Source organism: Haplochromis burtoni, unplaced genomic scaffold (genome assembly GCF_018398535.1).
Source record: "Haplochromis burtoni strain Fernald_Lab_line unplaced genomic scaffold, NCSU_Asbu1 Contig_284, whole genome shotgun sequence".
In the NCBI taxonomy this organism is placed as follows: domain Eukaryota; kingdom Metazoa; phylum Chordata; class Actinopteri; order Cichliformes; family Cichlidae; genus Haplochromis; species Haplochromis burtoni.
This window is the reverse complement of record NW_024582645.1, coordinates 559,108-573,359: the sequence shown is the minus strand read 5'-3', so window position 1 is coordinate 573,359 and position 14,252 is coordinate 559,108. Positions and strand designations below refer to the sequence as shown.

Genomic DNA, 14,252 nt, shown 5'->3' with positions numbered 1-14,252 from the left:
GGCATAAACCTGACATCGGGTGGTCTCATACGTTTGTTATCGCTGCTTTATTCTGAAAAACAGGGTTACTACGCGAGTGTTTCGCGTCCCATCGTGGCATTTTCATGGAGTTTCTCATGCGAGTAATAAAAAACACACAGGCGAGAGTCATAGCTATCATAAATTGCGTCTACTTGTATTCAGCGCCTATGCTTAAAATTAATTTTACTGTCTGAGCGCCACTTCCTGATACACCTGTTTGGCAGGTAGTGGTAGGGCGGTCCGTCTAGGCGAGGCTATCGGAGACTGAGTCATGAAAAATTGACTATGGGCGGAATTTTACTGAAGCTTTGACGCAACTTTGGACCTTTTTTTTTTTAAACTTCACGCATTGGAGCCCGTTTTCCCCCCAACTTCAAAATGCGTCGACCGCTCCGAAGAACCAGCGCCCTGAACGTGGTTTTGCTGTTGTATTGGCTCTGCTGTTTGGGTGAGTAGACCGAGCCCGGGCTCGGCTGTGTTGTTTTTAAACTCGAGCCTCCATACTCACACAACCCCTGTCGCGTCTTTCAAAGTTTGGGCTGGTAGGCTGGCACTTATGTCCCATTTCCGCAATAACTCGTTAAACACAGGCTGTTTAAAATTTAGTCGACGTTTGAGTTTTCAGTGTCATTAGCTCACCACTGTTAGTTGTACATTACACGTTTCGTTTTTAAGGCTATCACATAAATGCCCAAGGCAATGGAGGCCTTCTGGGTCTAAAGCCTACTCAACACTTCCATAGACCTAGCACGCCATATTTATTTGTAGTTTTTTTTCGTTTATATCTTTTCGTTTTAGATATTAACACTGCCAGTGAATATATAATACAAACCAGTGAATACAAAATATACTAAATGTAACCCAGTAAACACCACGAAGTTGTAGTAAACTGTACTCAGACAAGTGTTAAGTCACTGTCAACTAATTAATGATTCCCTCTTGTGGTAATAAGCCTAATAATCCACAGAGGCCTGCTAATGTAGCTACCGTGGGGGCAGCCACACACGCTCGGCTCTTAATAATAAGCATAATAATAGACCTTAGTTATGAAACCAGCCGTGGAAAAAAAAAATCAGACAGTTGGTATTCAGTAACACAAGACCACGGCATTTTGCCAAAGATGGCGCTGAACTGTGGGCAGACTTTCAAAAAATAAGAAAAATAAATTGTGAAAATAGTCATGACTGTCGTGGACAACATAAAACACGGAGAGGTTGGTGTAACATCAGCACGTCCACAAACGCAGTTCTGTGAAAATGCTAGGATGCTGTGTGAAATGTAGCTAAAAACAATGCAATGATTCAAATATTTCATAAACCCAAATTTAATTGTTAATAGAATTTAGAGATCATATGAAATGTTTAAACTGAGGAAATGTATTATTTTAAGAAAAACATTAGCTCATTTTGAATTTGACGGCAGCAATGTGTCCCAAAAATTGAGACCGGGGACTTCACTGTGCACCTGGACTCTTCTATTATGAAGCCATGCTGCTGTAATATCTGCAGTATGTGGTTTAGCATGGTCTTGCTAAAATATGGAAGGCCTTCCCTGCAAAAGATGTTGTCTGCATGGGGGCATGTGCAGCTCTATAACCTGTATATACCTTTCAGCAATGGTGGTGCCAATTCCATAGGCACTAATGCACCACTGTACTCTCAAAGATGCAGGACTTATAAGTGAGCAGTGATATCAAGCCAGATTGTTCCTGTTTCCTCTTTAGTCCAAAGGATGTGGTGTCATTTCCAAAAATAATTTAAAATTTAATGCTATTCTGTGGTCAGATTATTTATGTTCTGTCTCTGTTTTAAATGGATTTGCCTTTCTGTATTGTGTTGATGCCTCTTCTTTGCATGATAGCTTTAACCTGAATTTGTGTGAGTTTGCCCCTCGCGCACAGAGATTTCTCCAAATTCTTGAAATCTTATAGTGAATGTACTGTAGATGCTAACATATTCTTCACAATTTTACCTTGAGGAACATTGTTTTTGAAATTGTTTCACAATCTAAAGATGCAGTTTATTGCAGACTAGTGAAATTCAGCCCACCAGCATAAGCTAAAGGAAAAAAAAAATGTGGAAAGAAATCAGCTTCTCTAAGCTGGTTTTTAATACTCAATCATGCTGCTGACCTAATTGCAATAAACCTAATTGGTTGAAAAAGTTCCCCAGCTATTTCTTTTTAGTGCCTCTTACATTTCCAGGTGTTTGTTTTCCCCATCCTGACTTCTTTGAGACGTGTTGCTGGCATCAAATTCAAAATGAGCTTATGTATTTTATGAAAGAGTAAAATGCCTCAGTTTCAAAACACGTTTTGTGTGTTATATTGTCAAAAAATATGTTTATTTGAGTTTACGTTTTACAGAGCATCCAAATTTTGTGGAATCAAGGTTGTACTAATATGGGGAGTTTTTCCTTGCAGGGTTACATAAAAACATGCTTACACAGTGTGTTCTCATCCTCGCTCTTCTACTCAAGTAAATGTCCAAAAACGAGTGTCAACATGCCCAACGATGAGCTGCCGGTGTTCCTGTCCCAGCACTGATTACGATATTATCAGCATTTATTATCTTCAAGTTCAAGAGTGGTTTGGCTTTTTGATTTCCACTGTTTTGAAGAGATTGCTTTGTTCAAGTCACCCCAAGGTCTTTGTCGATGAATCGGGCTGATTGGATGAGATCTCTTCTGCTCATGTGTTTAATATAAACTTTGGCCTTATCATGTCCCTTGGGATGCTTGGTGAAAGCAGTGGTGTTGTTCTAATAAGATTGGTTATATCAGGGGATCGCTCTATTTTGCTTTTGGTAAATTCTTAAAGAAAATACATGTTGAGGCTTTTTCTGGAAATGAAGGGCTCTTTCATTTTTGCCCTCCAAAAGCAGTGTGTTAATGTCAGAGATAGCTGAAGGGAAAATGCAGCCGGTTTCACATAAATACTTTGTCTTGAAGGGGACAATGATGATGCTTTTATTCACTTTAGCTCGAGTCAAAGTTGGTCAGGCTGTTTTATCAGTCTACCAGTTATAGCTTCAGTCAGAAATCTATCACATAGCCAGAATTTTCATGAGCCCCAGAGCAGGTGACTGTGGCATGCACCACAGCAATGCTGACATTTCATCTTGAGAGTGAAAATACCTTTACAGTTACTGCATAAAACAACAAAACAAAAAAATGGCTCCAGATGCACAGAGTCTCTCAAGGATCATTCCTGGCCATGTTGGCGATCCTCTACATTTTCTGTATTGCTATCAGCAGCAGTTTTATGCATTTATTGAAATAACCATGTCTGGATGGATTGGCCATGAGAAGCTTGGTGTCTGTGGTTCAGAACAAATCATTTTGGCAAAGCTGTCGACTAGATTGCTGTGAAATTTGCCACAGATCCCTAAGGTCCTATTAGGGTAAATGGAACTGATTTTTTTTTTTTTTTTTTATGTAGTGTCACATCGCGCCAAAATTTGCACTTTATTTTTACTGCTAATTATCAATCAACATGTTAAACAAAGATATTGAACAGGGTGAAATTTCAAACCTTGCTGCACAGTCTGTCCACTGTGTTTTGAATCCAGTCTTCATGGTGTGTGTGCAAGCACTAGCAAGAGAAGCCGTTTGTTTGTTTGTTTTGTTTTGTTTATAGGTGTAGTTGAGCGGTTTGTTGTGGATAGTGCTGATGTTGAGTCCCTTGGTATTATCACTGAAGAAATAACAATGAAAAGCCATCTAGAGCGAGACAGAGCTGAAGGCCTCTGAGAGATACAAATGTAAAACAAGGTCTGTCCAATTCAGCAAGAGTCGGATGAGTAACTTGCATTAGCGTCAGTGAGTTCTGTGTCTATCCGGAGGACGTTGTTACCTTGGTGTGAGCATATTTGCACACTCTATTTTGCAGTGGGTAAAACGTCACTTACATTGTGTTCTCCTTCCTGCTTTACACACAAATATATAAATCTGTACATGACAGTCCCATTTTTTTTTTTTTTTTTTTTTTTTTTCTGGCTGGCTTTCATCTCTGACCAGCGGATCTCTCTTCTTCTTCTTTTCTACTATAATATTTCACCTCCAGCTCCTTCCCCAGTCTCCTCCATCATAGTGACTACACCACCAGAGGTCCATGCATCTAAAGGAGATACTGTCACATTGTCCTGTTCATTTACTTCCACAAGTAGGCCAACTAGTAGGATGACAGTTGACTGGTCTTACCGGCCGCAGAGCGGAGGTCCACCAATGATGGTGAGTATACTTTTATCCAAATTAACTTCAAGGCTGTGTTGCAGCCAGTGTTGCAAAATAATGTGTGTGCTTATTTGCAGCCATAACTGCAGTGAAATGTTAAAGTCTGTAATGTTCAGTCAGCTCTTTCAGAAACATGCATTTTTTTCTAAAACACCTGTAATTGACTCATTTTGGGAGTTTTACACATTAAAAGATAATTGGACAAGAGAACAAATAAACACTGTAGTGCACTGGCTGAATGTAGATGTCAGTTGAAAGTATTACTCTGTAAAAGATCATAGAGAGATCAAAGCTGTGCTTCCAGTAATGACATTATTTACTGAACTAACTAATGATGACTTATTATCACACATGAAAATTAGAAGACCACGACTATAATTTGGTAACAGATAAACAGGATTATGGGGGTTTTTTTTGTTTTTTTTGTTTTTTTGTGTCCTTCGCAGGATAATTACTGTTCTCAGCAGCCGATTTTTTTTCTATGTCAACGGTTCATAGATTCATTTATTGGTGGCTGTCTGTCTATACATTATTTTTTTTTAATTTTTTTTTAAATATGGAGTGCTGGTAAGACTTTTTTTCAATTCAATTTAATTCATACAGCGCCAAAACAACAGTCACCTCAAGGCGCTTCATATTGTAAGGTAGACCCTACAATAATACATACAGAGAGAAACCCAACAATCATATGCACTTTGGCGACAATGTAAGGAAGGAAAAACTCCCTTTTATCAGGAAGAAACCTCTGGCAGAACCAGGCTCATGCTGTGGAAGAGAGCCAGAGATTAAGACAAAATCTCTGACACTGACTGTAGAAATGTAATGCATTTTGTGAAGTCTTTGTAATTAGATTTCATTGAACTGAAATAAAAAGTGTAGCTGAACTAAACATGACTCAGCCTGGCAGGGAAGGAGCTATGGATTATTAAGGTGGGGCAAAACAAGACAAAACAAGAAAATCCTTGTGAAACATGTCAGATACGTTGCTTCACAATCACTGTAGGCTGAAGTTATAGTTGGAAGATAAAATATAGACTCCAGACAGTATTTATATATCTAAGGTCCTCCTGACCTGCACTTCATGTCTTCTTTCTTGCTTTCAAGGGGCCAGAGTTTGTAACAAACCTTTTGGGTTATACCACCACTAGGGGGGGAGTCTCCTAGGGGGTGTGTGAGTATAGCGTGGCAGCCATTACATACTGCTCGTGTTCTGTTCTCAGGATAGACCTCACCATCGTAACGGCCTGGCACCGGCGACTACCGATCCCCACACATGTATGTACAGACAGTGTAGAGCCGTGGAGACCTGGCTTGTATGGTCTTATGTTGCTGACAAGGAATAAAGGTCTGTTGTTTAATTTAACTGACTGGCTCCGTGTTATCCGGCTAACCTCCACACCACATACCCGCTGGACCGGCTAGCCGCTCCTTCCTCGCCAGACTGCTGTTACAAGTTTCATGTCATAAAGTCTTTCAAAGATTTTCTTTTCTCACTGGTTGTTTTTTCACTTATTCTCAGTACAGTCCTTCATAAGCAACATAACACTGACCTAGGAATCATTCAAGCATTGAAAAGGCACCTAACTCATGGGATGAACCAGTGCTATGTCTACACGTAACAGACATCTTGGCAAAGAGCCCATTTTAAATTTGATCTTTAGGCCCTCTGTTGCAAAACACCTCATTTGTACATATTTCTTCAGCTGAAAATCTGAAAAACACCCCCAAAAAACAGTTTAACAGACATAAAATATTTTTGAACTTGCAGGGCCTCACACAGAAATTGTTCATAAGACAGGCTTGTTACACTCATTGCCACTTTGTGCAAACACAGCTTGTTTGAATATGTGATTGCTTTATTTGCATTCATGGCCAGCTCGACTTCTCTTGATTTCTGAACGTACCTGTACACCTGCTGTGATAGCGGCAACACCCTCAAGCAAATTCAGTTTAATTACAATTTTGTTTATGCCAAACTCATCTGATTTATGAGCCTCGGTGTGAAGAGAAAAAGAAAAGTCCACATTTTACCCATTCATGTTCCAGTCCATCTTTTGTGGCTTCCTCGGTAAAACCCCAGAAAGTGAGCTACCTTAATAGACCCCTCCTCATGCGATGGAATTGTGGTCTTGTTCGAAGTGCGTTGAAATGTATCCATCCTAACCCATAACTGCATTCAGTCCTCTAAGTGTGGCTTGAGTTTCACTGACCAATCCACTGGAAACACACCACATCATTTAAGCATTTCCATTTGTACTTTAAGATAGCCATCCACTGTGGTTCTGTGTAATTGCATTTGGACTGTGAGAATCCATAGTGTGGTAGCTGCAACCCTCTATGCAACCATTTCCTATAGGAGCACTTGAAGTAAAGTAGAGGCTAATGCTTTGTGGCTCTGCAGATATGGAGTTTTGCTGGTTCACTCTCATTAAGATGTAGTTGTGTGGAGGGAGAGATGCATGTTATATTAGCGTTGGGGTGTCAGTCTGCAGTAATTGCTTGATAAAGCCATACAGCTGTTTGGGGGGGGGGGGAGGAGCCAGCTGCTTCCTAACAAAAAAAGGAGCCCACTTTCCCTGCAGTTCATCAGAACTAACTCAACCTAAATAAAAAGAGGCAGGTTCCTGATGCGACCAGTACATACAAATAACAATTAGAAACTTCCAGACTTGCTTCTAAGCCTTCATTTACTTCCCATCCAATTTCATTTGCAGTTTTGGCTGCTTTATTGGCCTGTGTGTCCCTGCTCGTATATCATGCTGGGAGAGGCCATGAATAAGCATGTGAAAACCTCTATCAGAAAATATAATTTTGCTGCCAAAGCTTTAGTGTCAATCTGAATTGCTGCAGTGCTTCAGTGGCTTACATAATTACCTCCAGTCCTGATGAGAATTAATTTTGTAGATTGGCGAAGAGAGGCTGAATGTTCAATCAAATATCAGTGGAAGCTGATGGTAATTGAAGGATTTGGCTGTTGGGTTTTGCTGAATAATGTTACATTAAAATCTATTATTATGATCTAAAAGTTGCTGCTAAGCTTCTCAAGTCAGGGGAAGCATTTGTTTAAATGTAGGTGGTCTCAGTTGAAAACAGTCTTCCATCCTTAGTCATGCTGCAGCATCTCTCATGAATTCAAAAGTACCTTTGGGTCTAATGTTTGTTTTCAGCCTGAGCAGAGTCTAGTAGTAGTAACTGATTTCAAGCTTTTCTCATGTAGGCTGAGCTCTGCCAACTTTTAAATGATCAACCAAGAGTGAGCAACACTGATATGACCATCTTTATCTTTGCCCGCCTCTACAGCACGAGGCTGTAAAAGCATAAAACCTTATCAATCCTAGTAATTATCCAGGTGATTCTGTGGTTTTGCTTTTTTCCTGACTCAGTTCATTATGAACATCATATGCAGTTATCCTTGTTGACAGTGTTCACAGAGATTTGCACATTTCAGGCAGTAAATGTATAAACTTCAAACAAGGCAAACGTTTTTACCTAATCTTGATTTTTTTTCAAAGTAAATATTGTTCTGAGTTTGTGAAGCCAGTTTGAATACATTATAAATAATATAAAACTTTATTGTGTTTGTTCATTTTTATTTTCATGTACTTTTCAGGAAAGGGAGGGATTATATTTAGGGTTTGTAGCACTTTGTGAATGGTTCATGTTTATCAGATTTCCTGAGCACAGAGAATCACTGCATTAGTGGCTTAGATTATCTCCTCTATCAGTTCTACTTGAGCGTACTACTTGTCATTATGTGTATTAGCTCAAATACTTGTCTGGTTAAGTTGTAGGAAATTACATGTATGTTTAGCGGTCTCTGGGCATGGATTCATCTGTATTTATATTGGAAATTGTTCGGAAAATGTTCTGTGTCTAAATTGCCATATGTCAGAAGCCTAGCATGGGTTGCGAGGACAGCTCAGGCATCAGCCACGTGAAATCAGTCGCAAAGAGCACTAAAAACTTTGTTTATTAGCAGGTTGTTGGAGCCATCTGTAGTTTGCATGAAAGATGCTAACCTCTCTCCAAACACCTGGCTTTTTCTCTCCAGGCAGTGAAAAGTGCAGTGCAAACCGAAATGGAGAACATTTGCTTTACTGCTACAACAAACAGATTTCAAAGGTCTGCGTTTCCTGTTTGCACCACACTTTTCAGTTTCACTACCATTTGGTGAGTAGTTTGTGTTTGTCAGCATTTCATGTGCAAACTATGGGTGACTGTCAGCTAACAGAGCACACGCTCAACAATTTGTAGGTATTTTGCGCATGCGACACCAACAACTCTGCACGTGTTTTCAGTGGGTTGTGACATAACTGCAAACAGTTTCTTAGTGGGTTGACAGCAGCTCTGTCAACAACTCTTTCACTTTTTTGATGTTCAGATCAACACTAGTTAAGATTTTGTTTTTTAAAACTTACTGTAACATTGTAAGTTGTTGTGATCTTGTTTAATATCATCTGTGTTTGAGGAGGCGTGCACGCAGTAATACTGAGAGTAAAAAAAGGTGGAAACTGGTGCGATTATAAATAACAACAGTGTTTAGGTCAAATCTGGTATTGCTGTGGAAATAGATAATTATGTTTTTATCTTAATAAAGGAGATTCTTATTAAATCCTGTGTTTCATGTTGGTGGAGTTTTATTCACATTATTCAAACAGGAGCAGAAAACCATGACAATACAAATACATACTTTCAGACTGTATTCTTTACCCTTTTCTTGTTTGTATTTTATTTGTTTACTTTCATTTTTTTCTTTTCCTCCATGTCTGTGCGTATTGTTGTGTCATAAACTTAATAAAGCACACATTCTGCACTCTTAGTTTACTCTGTGCAAAACATGTTCTGTCGTGTTTACACATTTTTATCCCCCTCTTTTCCACCCACATGCACAGCACACTCATTCTCCGGATGTCATGTTGTAGAGAGGTCTGGGTCAGCTTGATGTGGGAGTGATAAAAGGGATGGAGTTTGTTGTTGAAAACAGACTGATGTGGTAAATGTTAAACACAGACGTAGATTCATTTTTTAAGACTCCTGCAGAATTGTGCACTAGCGTGAATGTCCTTTGGGAGTTGCTGGATTTTATTCGTATTTCTCAGACGGAACAAGGAGCCCTCTTCCCTCTGTCAACAATGTTGCCCAAGGAAAGGATGTCCAACCGCCATCTGTTTCTCCAGACAAGTTAGATTTGCAAATGATGAGTAGTATTATGTGCTCTCTGAACAGGAAAATGATCATTAATTTACACAGTTTTAGGCGTTAGTCTCCCAGTGTGACACAGCAGGTTGAAATATGCACAATGCATAGCCACATTTCACTGCACAGCCTTCCTGCACACTCAAATATCATTTTCAGCTTGCTCAGGCTATTTAACCACTCCTCTGTCTTTCATATAAAGATGTAAGATGTCTTTTTCTCCTTTCAGTTTCTCCACTTCTCCTCACGGGCGTACCCGCCAACAGAGGGTCAGTTCGGCGGTCGAATCCGGTGGCAAGGCACCCCGGCACGTGGAGATGCTTCCATCTCTTTAATCAATGCCACACTGAATGACAATGGGACCTTTACATGCACAGTCAGAAACCCTCCTGATGTCCACGGGTCCACGACTTCACACACTGTACTTACTGTCACACCAAGGGGTAAGATGCTAACCTAACAAGTCAAATCCTTGTCTTGCATTCAGACTCTTTCTGTGTTTGTCCTGACTTCAACTCAGGTGTCTGGATTTGGTGCCTCTCATTATCAGTTGTACAGTGTGTGCATGCAGACACTGGGCTGCTTTAGGAAAGCCTTAAAATTCCAATGCCAGCCTCACAGTTTAATGGATGGCAGACTAATCCAAACATCCATGTTGTGTTTGTGTAAGCCTGTCATGATTTAAGCATTTGGTCTCACATGTATTAACCTGCGTCAGCTATGAGTGGACGGTAGATGATTAGAGAATGACTGGAGTGTAGCTCATCACATTTTGAATTGCTTATAAAAACCTAGAAGAGAAGATTGAACCCACTCTTGTCTGTGCAGTTTGTAACTCTGGTACGTAAAATGAACATGTGAAATGTTGATTGTATTTTTCCGGGAACGGCTTCCACCCAACCAGGAAGTTGCTATTCTCTGCCAGGGAAGAGTCTGGCATGTAGCCCCACTGTAATGGCCCGTTGTTGTTGTTGTTGTTGTTGTTGTTGTTTTTTTTTTTTTTTCTCTTTCTGTACAGATTAGCAATGAACTTTTTGTCAGGGAGCTTTGGCGATATGCTGGTTGGTGGATTTGTTACCTATGGGTAAAGACAGGCAAGCTGTTCTAATCAGCTGCTGGCTTCAGCTGCATATTTACTGTAAAGACGTGAGCCATGTGTCTTTTCATCTCTTCTCTGCAAGAATATTACAAACTGTTTCACGTTTTCCTGTGCTATCATCAACTGTATAGTGGCACTCATAGAGCTGCTGTATATAATATGTATACAGTTTACAGTCTGTGTGACTGTGTGTGTGTGTGTATGTGGTGACTGCCAAGTGCAGATTTGTATGAAGTCCTGTAGATGTGTGATCATAAACATCATGTAACTGTGCCCCTGATGACCAAACACTCTTCTCCTCCTCCTCAGTGCCCAGCATTCGCTTCTCAGATGTTGCAGTCCTCCTTTTTTTCATCCTCCTTCCCTCTGCTGTCATAACCCTCATTCTTATTGGACGGATGATGTGTCCCAAGAAAGAGCGTAACCAATCAAAGGCCCACAGATCACCCATAGAGGTCACAGAGGGGTGAGTAGATGCATTCTGCCAATCACTGGTGAGGCTCTCCAGGGGATAATGATGGTCACAGCAGGTGATAAATAGGATTGATGGTTATAGACATGCTTTTTCAAATGGATTTAATGAACGTTAAACAGGAATCTAAGTTTTTAAAATGGGTGTTTGCTTCTGAAGAGTGGCTATCAATCACTCTTTAACTGACTTCTCGCTGGTATGTCATGTGATTAGAAGTCACATAGGGTTTCAGCCAGTACTGGCTTGCAGCTGTGGTCCACATTAATCTTAGGTGCTCTACGAACATTATATACTTATATATAAGCAGCTTGCCACTGTTACCATTATCTTTTTGAAAAATTGCTTCATCTTTGTCTTTTGACTTTTTCCTGTTTTTATACTGTTAAGTACACTCAAATACATCTTTACAGTAAAAAACAAGAGAATAACAAAATTTGGCTATTTAACACTGAATAGAAAACTTGTAAAAAGGCCAAAATATTTTAATTAGAATATATCTATCAGTGATCTTTGTATTTGCTGAAAATCTGATGTTGTTACCTTTGGGTGAACTAGCCTGTCTTCCTTGTTTTTGGTCTTTATGCTTTGCCAAGCTAACTGAGCGCTTGCGTCATCTTAATGCTTAACTGACACATAATTAAATGGGATTCATTTTAATAGGGAATTATAATTTCAAACATTTATTTTGTAGTTATTGAAGAATAATTGTCTGAGTGCTAACGTCTGTTTGTGGTGTAAATCCAGTGTTTCCCACAGTTTCATATTTCATTTGTACCAGTATATAAACATATTTATACAAATGTATGCATCGCAAATGTGCACACGCTGCTGTCTGTCTGGAAATATACTTTAAAATAATATAGTGTGTAAGGTGCTCCTGTGCAAAGATTTTAATGGACAGCTACTTTGTGGAGCTGAATAACAGGGGTTTAAAATCAGTTTGCCTCTCCCTCCCTCCCTCTGATGAACGTCCATGATGGTAGTCCTTGCTCTGCTCTAAGCTCACACTACAAAACATGAAACAATTCTCCTGTAGCTTAGAAGGAAAAGTTGAAACCAGAGTGGCCCTAGTTTGCAGCGGATCTCCACAGCAAAATAAATACTACAGCTGGAGTCAATGCGACTGTGGCTTGAGAAACTCTCTAACGAGACATCAGTGACATTAGTTTAACAGCTGATAATATATCCTAAATTGCTGCCCAATTAAAGACTGAATGTGGAAAACATGGACATAAGTGGAAACAACAAATGGAGAGCCTCAGTTGAAAAGTACGTGTTTTATTGTGGGCTTGAAAGGTGATTTGTACATACTGTATCTAAACAGCACAGGCAGGTTTTTACTTTGCAAACATGTGATTATGTCGTTCTTAACTATCTTTGCTGTCCGTTCTGCATTCATCAGGGATGAATATGGCATCCCAGGATACACACACAAAGAAGATAGGGCCAAATGCTGTGACCTATATGTGATGGTAAGAGTACAGAATTTCTACAAAGCCATAAATAACTTACTGAGACATGTCTGCGAGATACATCTCACATGATTCATTTTACATGACCTCGGTGTCTGACAACAGGACTTTGGGATTTGTAAATTATTGATTAATTTTTTCCTGTGTAGCTGTTCTGTGTCTTTGTGTGTACCTGTCCATAAGTATTTCTTCCTTTTCTTTTCCAGGACTCAGACGAAGAGTATTACTTAAAAGACTTTAAAAAGAGGCCTCCTGAAGCCGAAGGCTATGCGGACTCCCACTGCTAGAGAACCCCGGTGGTCAGGAGATGTAACTGCAGCCTGGTGCTTTATAGGAATTCAATGCAGGATTTCTATCTTCTATGTCACAGTCCACCACTCAGCCACTCCACCACTTGGTGATGAGGTTTGTTTTGGTGACCTCTTTGGTAAATACTCCATATATTTAACACTATGCAAATAATTAGATTTTCTTTTGTATTCCCAAGCTCAGCACCCCCCCAAAAAAAAAAACAACAACAAACAAACAAAAAAAACAAAAAAACCCAGAAAGCTAGAATTTATAGGCTGTTTTGACTGTTTTCACACGACGGAGCTGGGGATGAAGAGAAATCTAAACTCTGTGGTGTGAATATGGTATTTACTTTTTATTCTGTGTGCACAAAGCACCATGGCTGGTACTGTTTGGCAAACTGTCCTTGTGTATGCAATGCATGCAAACACAAATATTCTTTTCTTTTGTTTTTGTTAGTTTTTTGGAGATGCATACTTTTTTTTTTTTTCTAATTTATTGCCTCCATCAGTGGCTGTGTGATATCTGTCAGTGTCTCTGTTTTACTCTTGTGGAACATTTCTGTCATATCATTAATATTTGTAAAAAAATAAATAAAAACTAAACATTAACTGAGATCACTCATGGTATTTATAGTCAGTACTCTGTTTCACTTCCAGCAATAACTGTATGCATTTGCTTTTGGATAGTTGTTTGGAGGGAAGTCCTGTGTTTGACTGCAGATGTGGTTATGTAATGTAATATAACGGTTTTGGATGCACACCGTGCTTTTGCATCTCTTTTTCACAAATAAATTGAGCTGATTCTTTTGGCTTTGTAAGAATGCTTTAAAAAATGATTGTACTTTAATATAAAGAAATTGTTTATTCTTATTTTTTTTTATTAAAGTGATGGATCTGTATTTAACTTCTAATGAGACAGTTTGATGTTAAAGTTCATGGCGCACTGCCACCATTTTCTCCCTTATTCTCCTTGTTTGCTCTGTTGCACTATTCATGAATGGATCTCTTCAACTATTCATGAACGTTCTTGAATATTCCTTTAAAAACTCTGAGGACACGCTGGAGTCTTGGAACTACTTGTAAATTTTGTGGTTGCGTCTGTCTCATCTACACAGTCGTGGGCCTTGAGAGACATGAAAAGATCCAATAAACAGTCTCCAGCAAAACGCACTGAAAGCGACAACTCCTCATTCTGTCTCATTTCTTTTCTATTTCTCAGCCTGCTCATTCATGTCCTCTAGGTTTTAATAATTCACAAACTGCTGTGGTGAAACAGTTATATTCCTCCTTCATCTGAACTGCCATGGCAACAGCTTACTCGTGTCAAGCAGGGAAAAAATATATTTTAAAAAACTGATTGAAGAAAGGAAACAGTTGGACTGTTGCCCGGACTCAAATTTCTGGATAAACCTTGTTTAGGAGACGCTTCAGATGTTCTGTTTTCCATGCTTGGAGGATATAGTATCA

General features: G+C 39.4%; 1 protein-coding gene across 1 annotated transcript; it reads left to right on the top strand.

Moving 5' to 3' along the window:
* On the top strand, positions 1-13,955 carry mpzl3 (myelin protein zero-like 3). The gene is made up of 6 exons (XM_005942443.3): positions 1-469; positions 4,084-4,250; positions 9,679-9,892; positions 10,858-11,014; positions 12,423-12,492; positions 12,699-13,955. The coding sequence occupies exons 1-6, from the start codon at positions 400-402 to the stop codon at positions 12,777-12,779; spliced, it is 759 nt and encodes a 252-aa protein (XP_005942505.1). The 5' UTR covers positions 1-399; the 3' UTR covers positions 12,780-13,955.
* Positions 13,956-14,252: the final 297 nt, after the last annotated feature.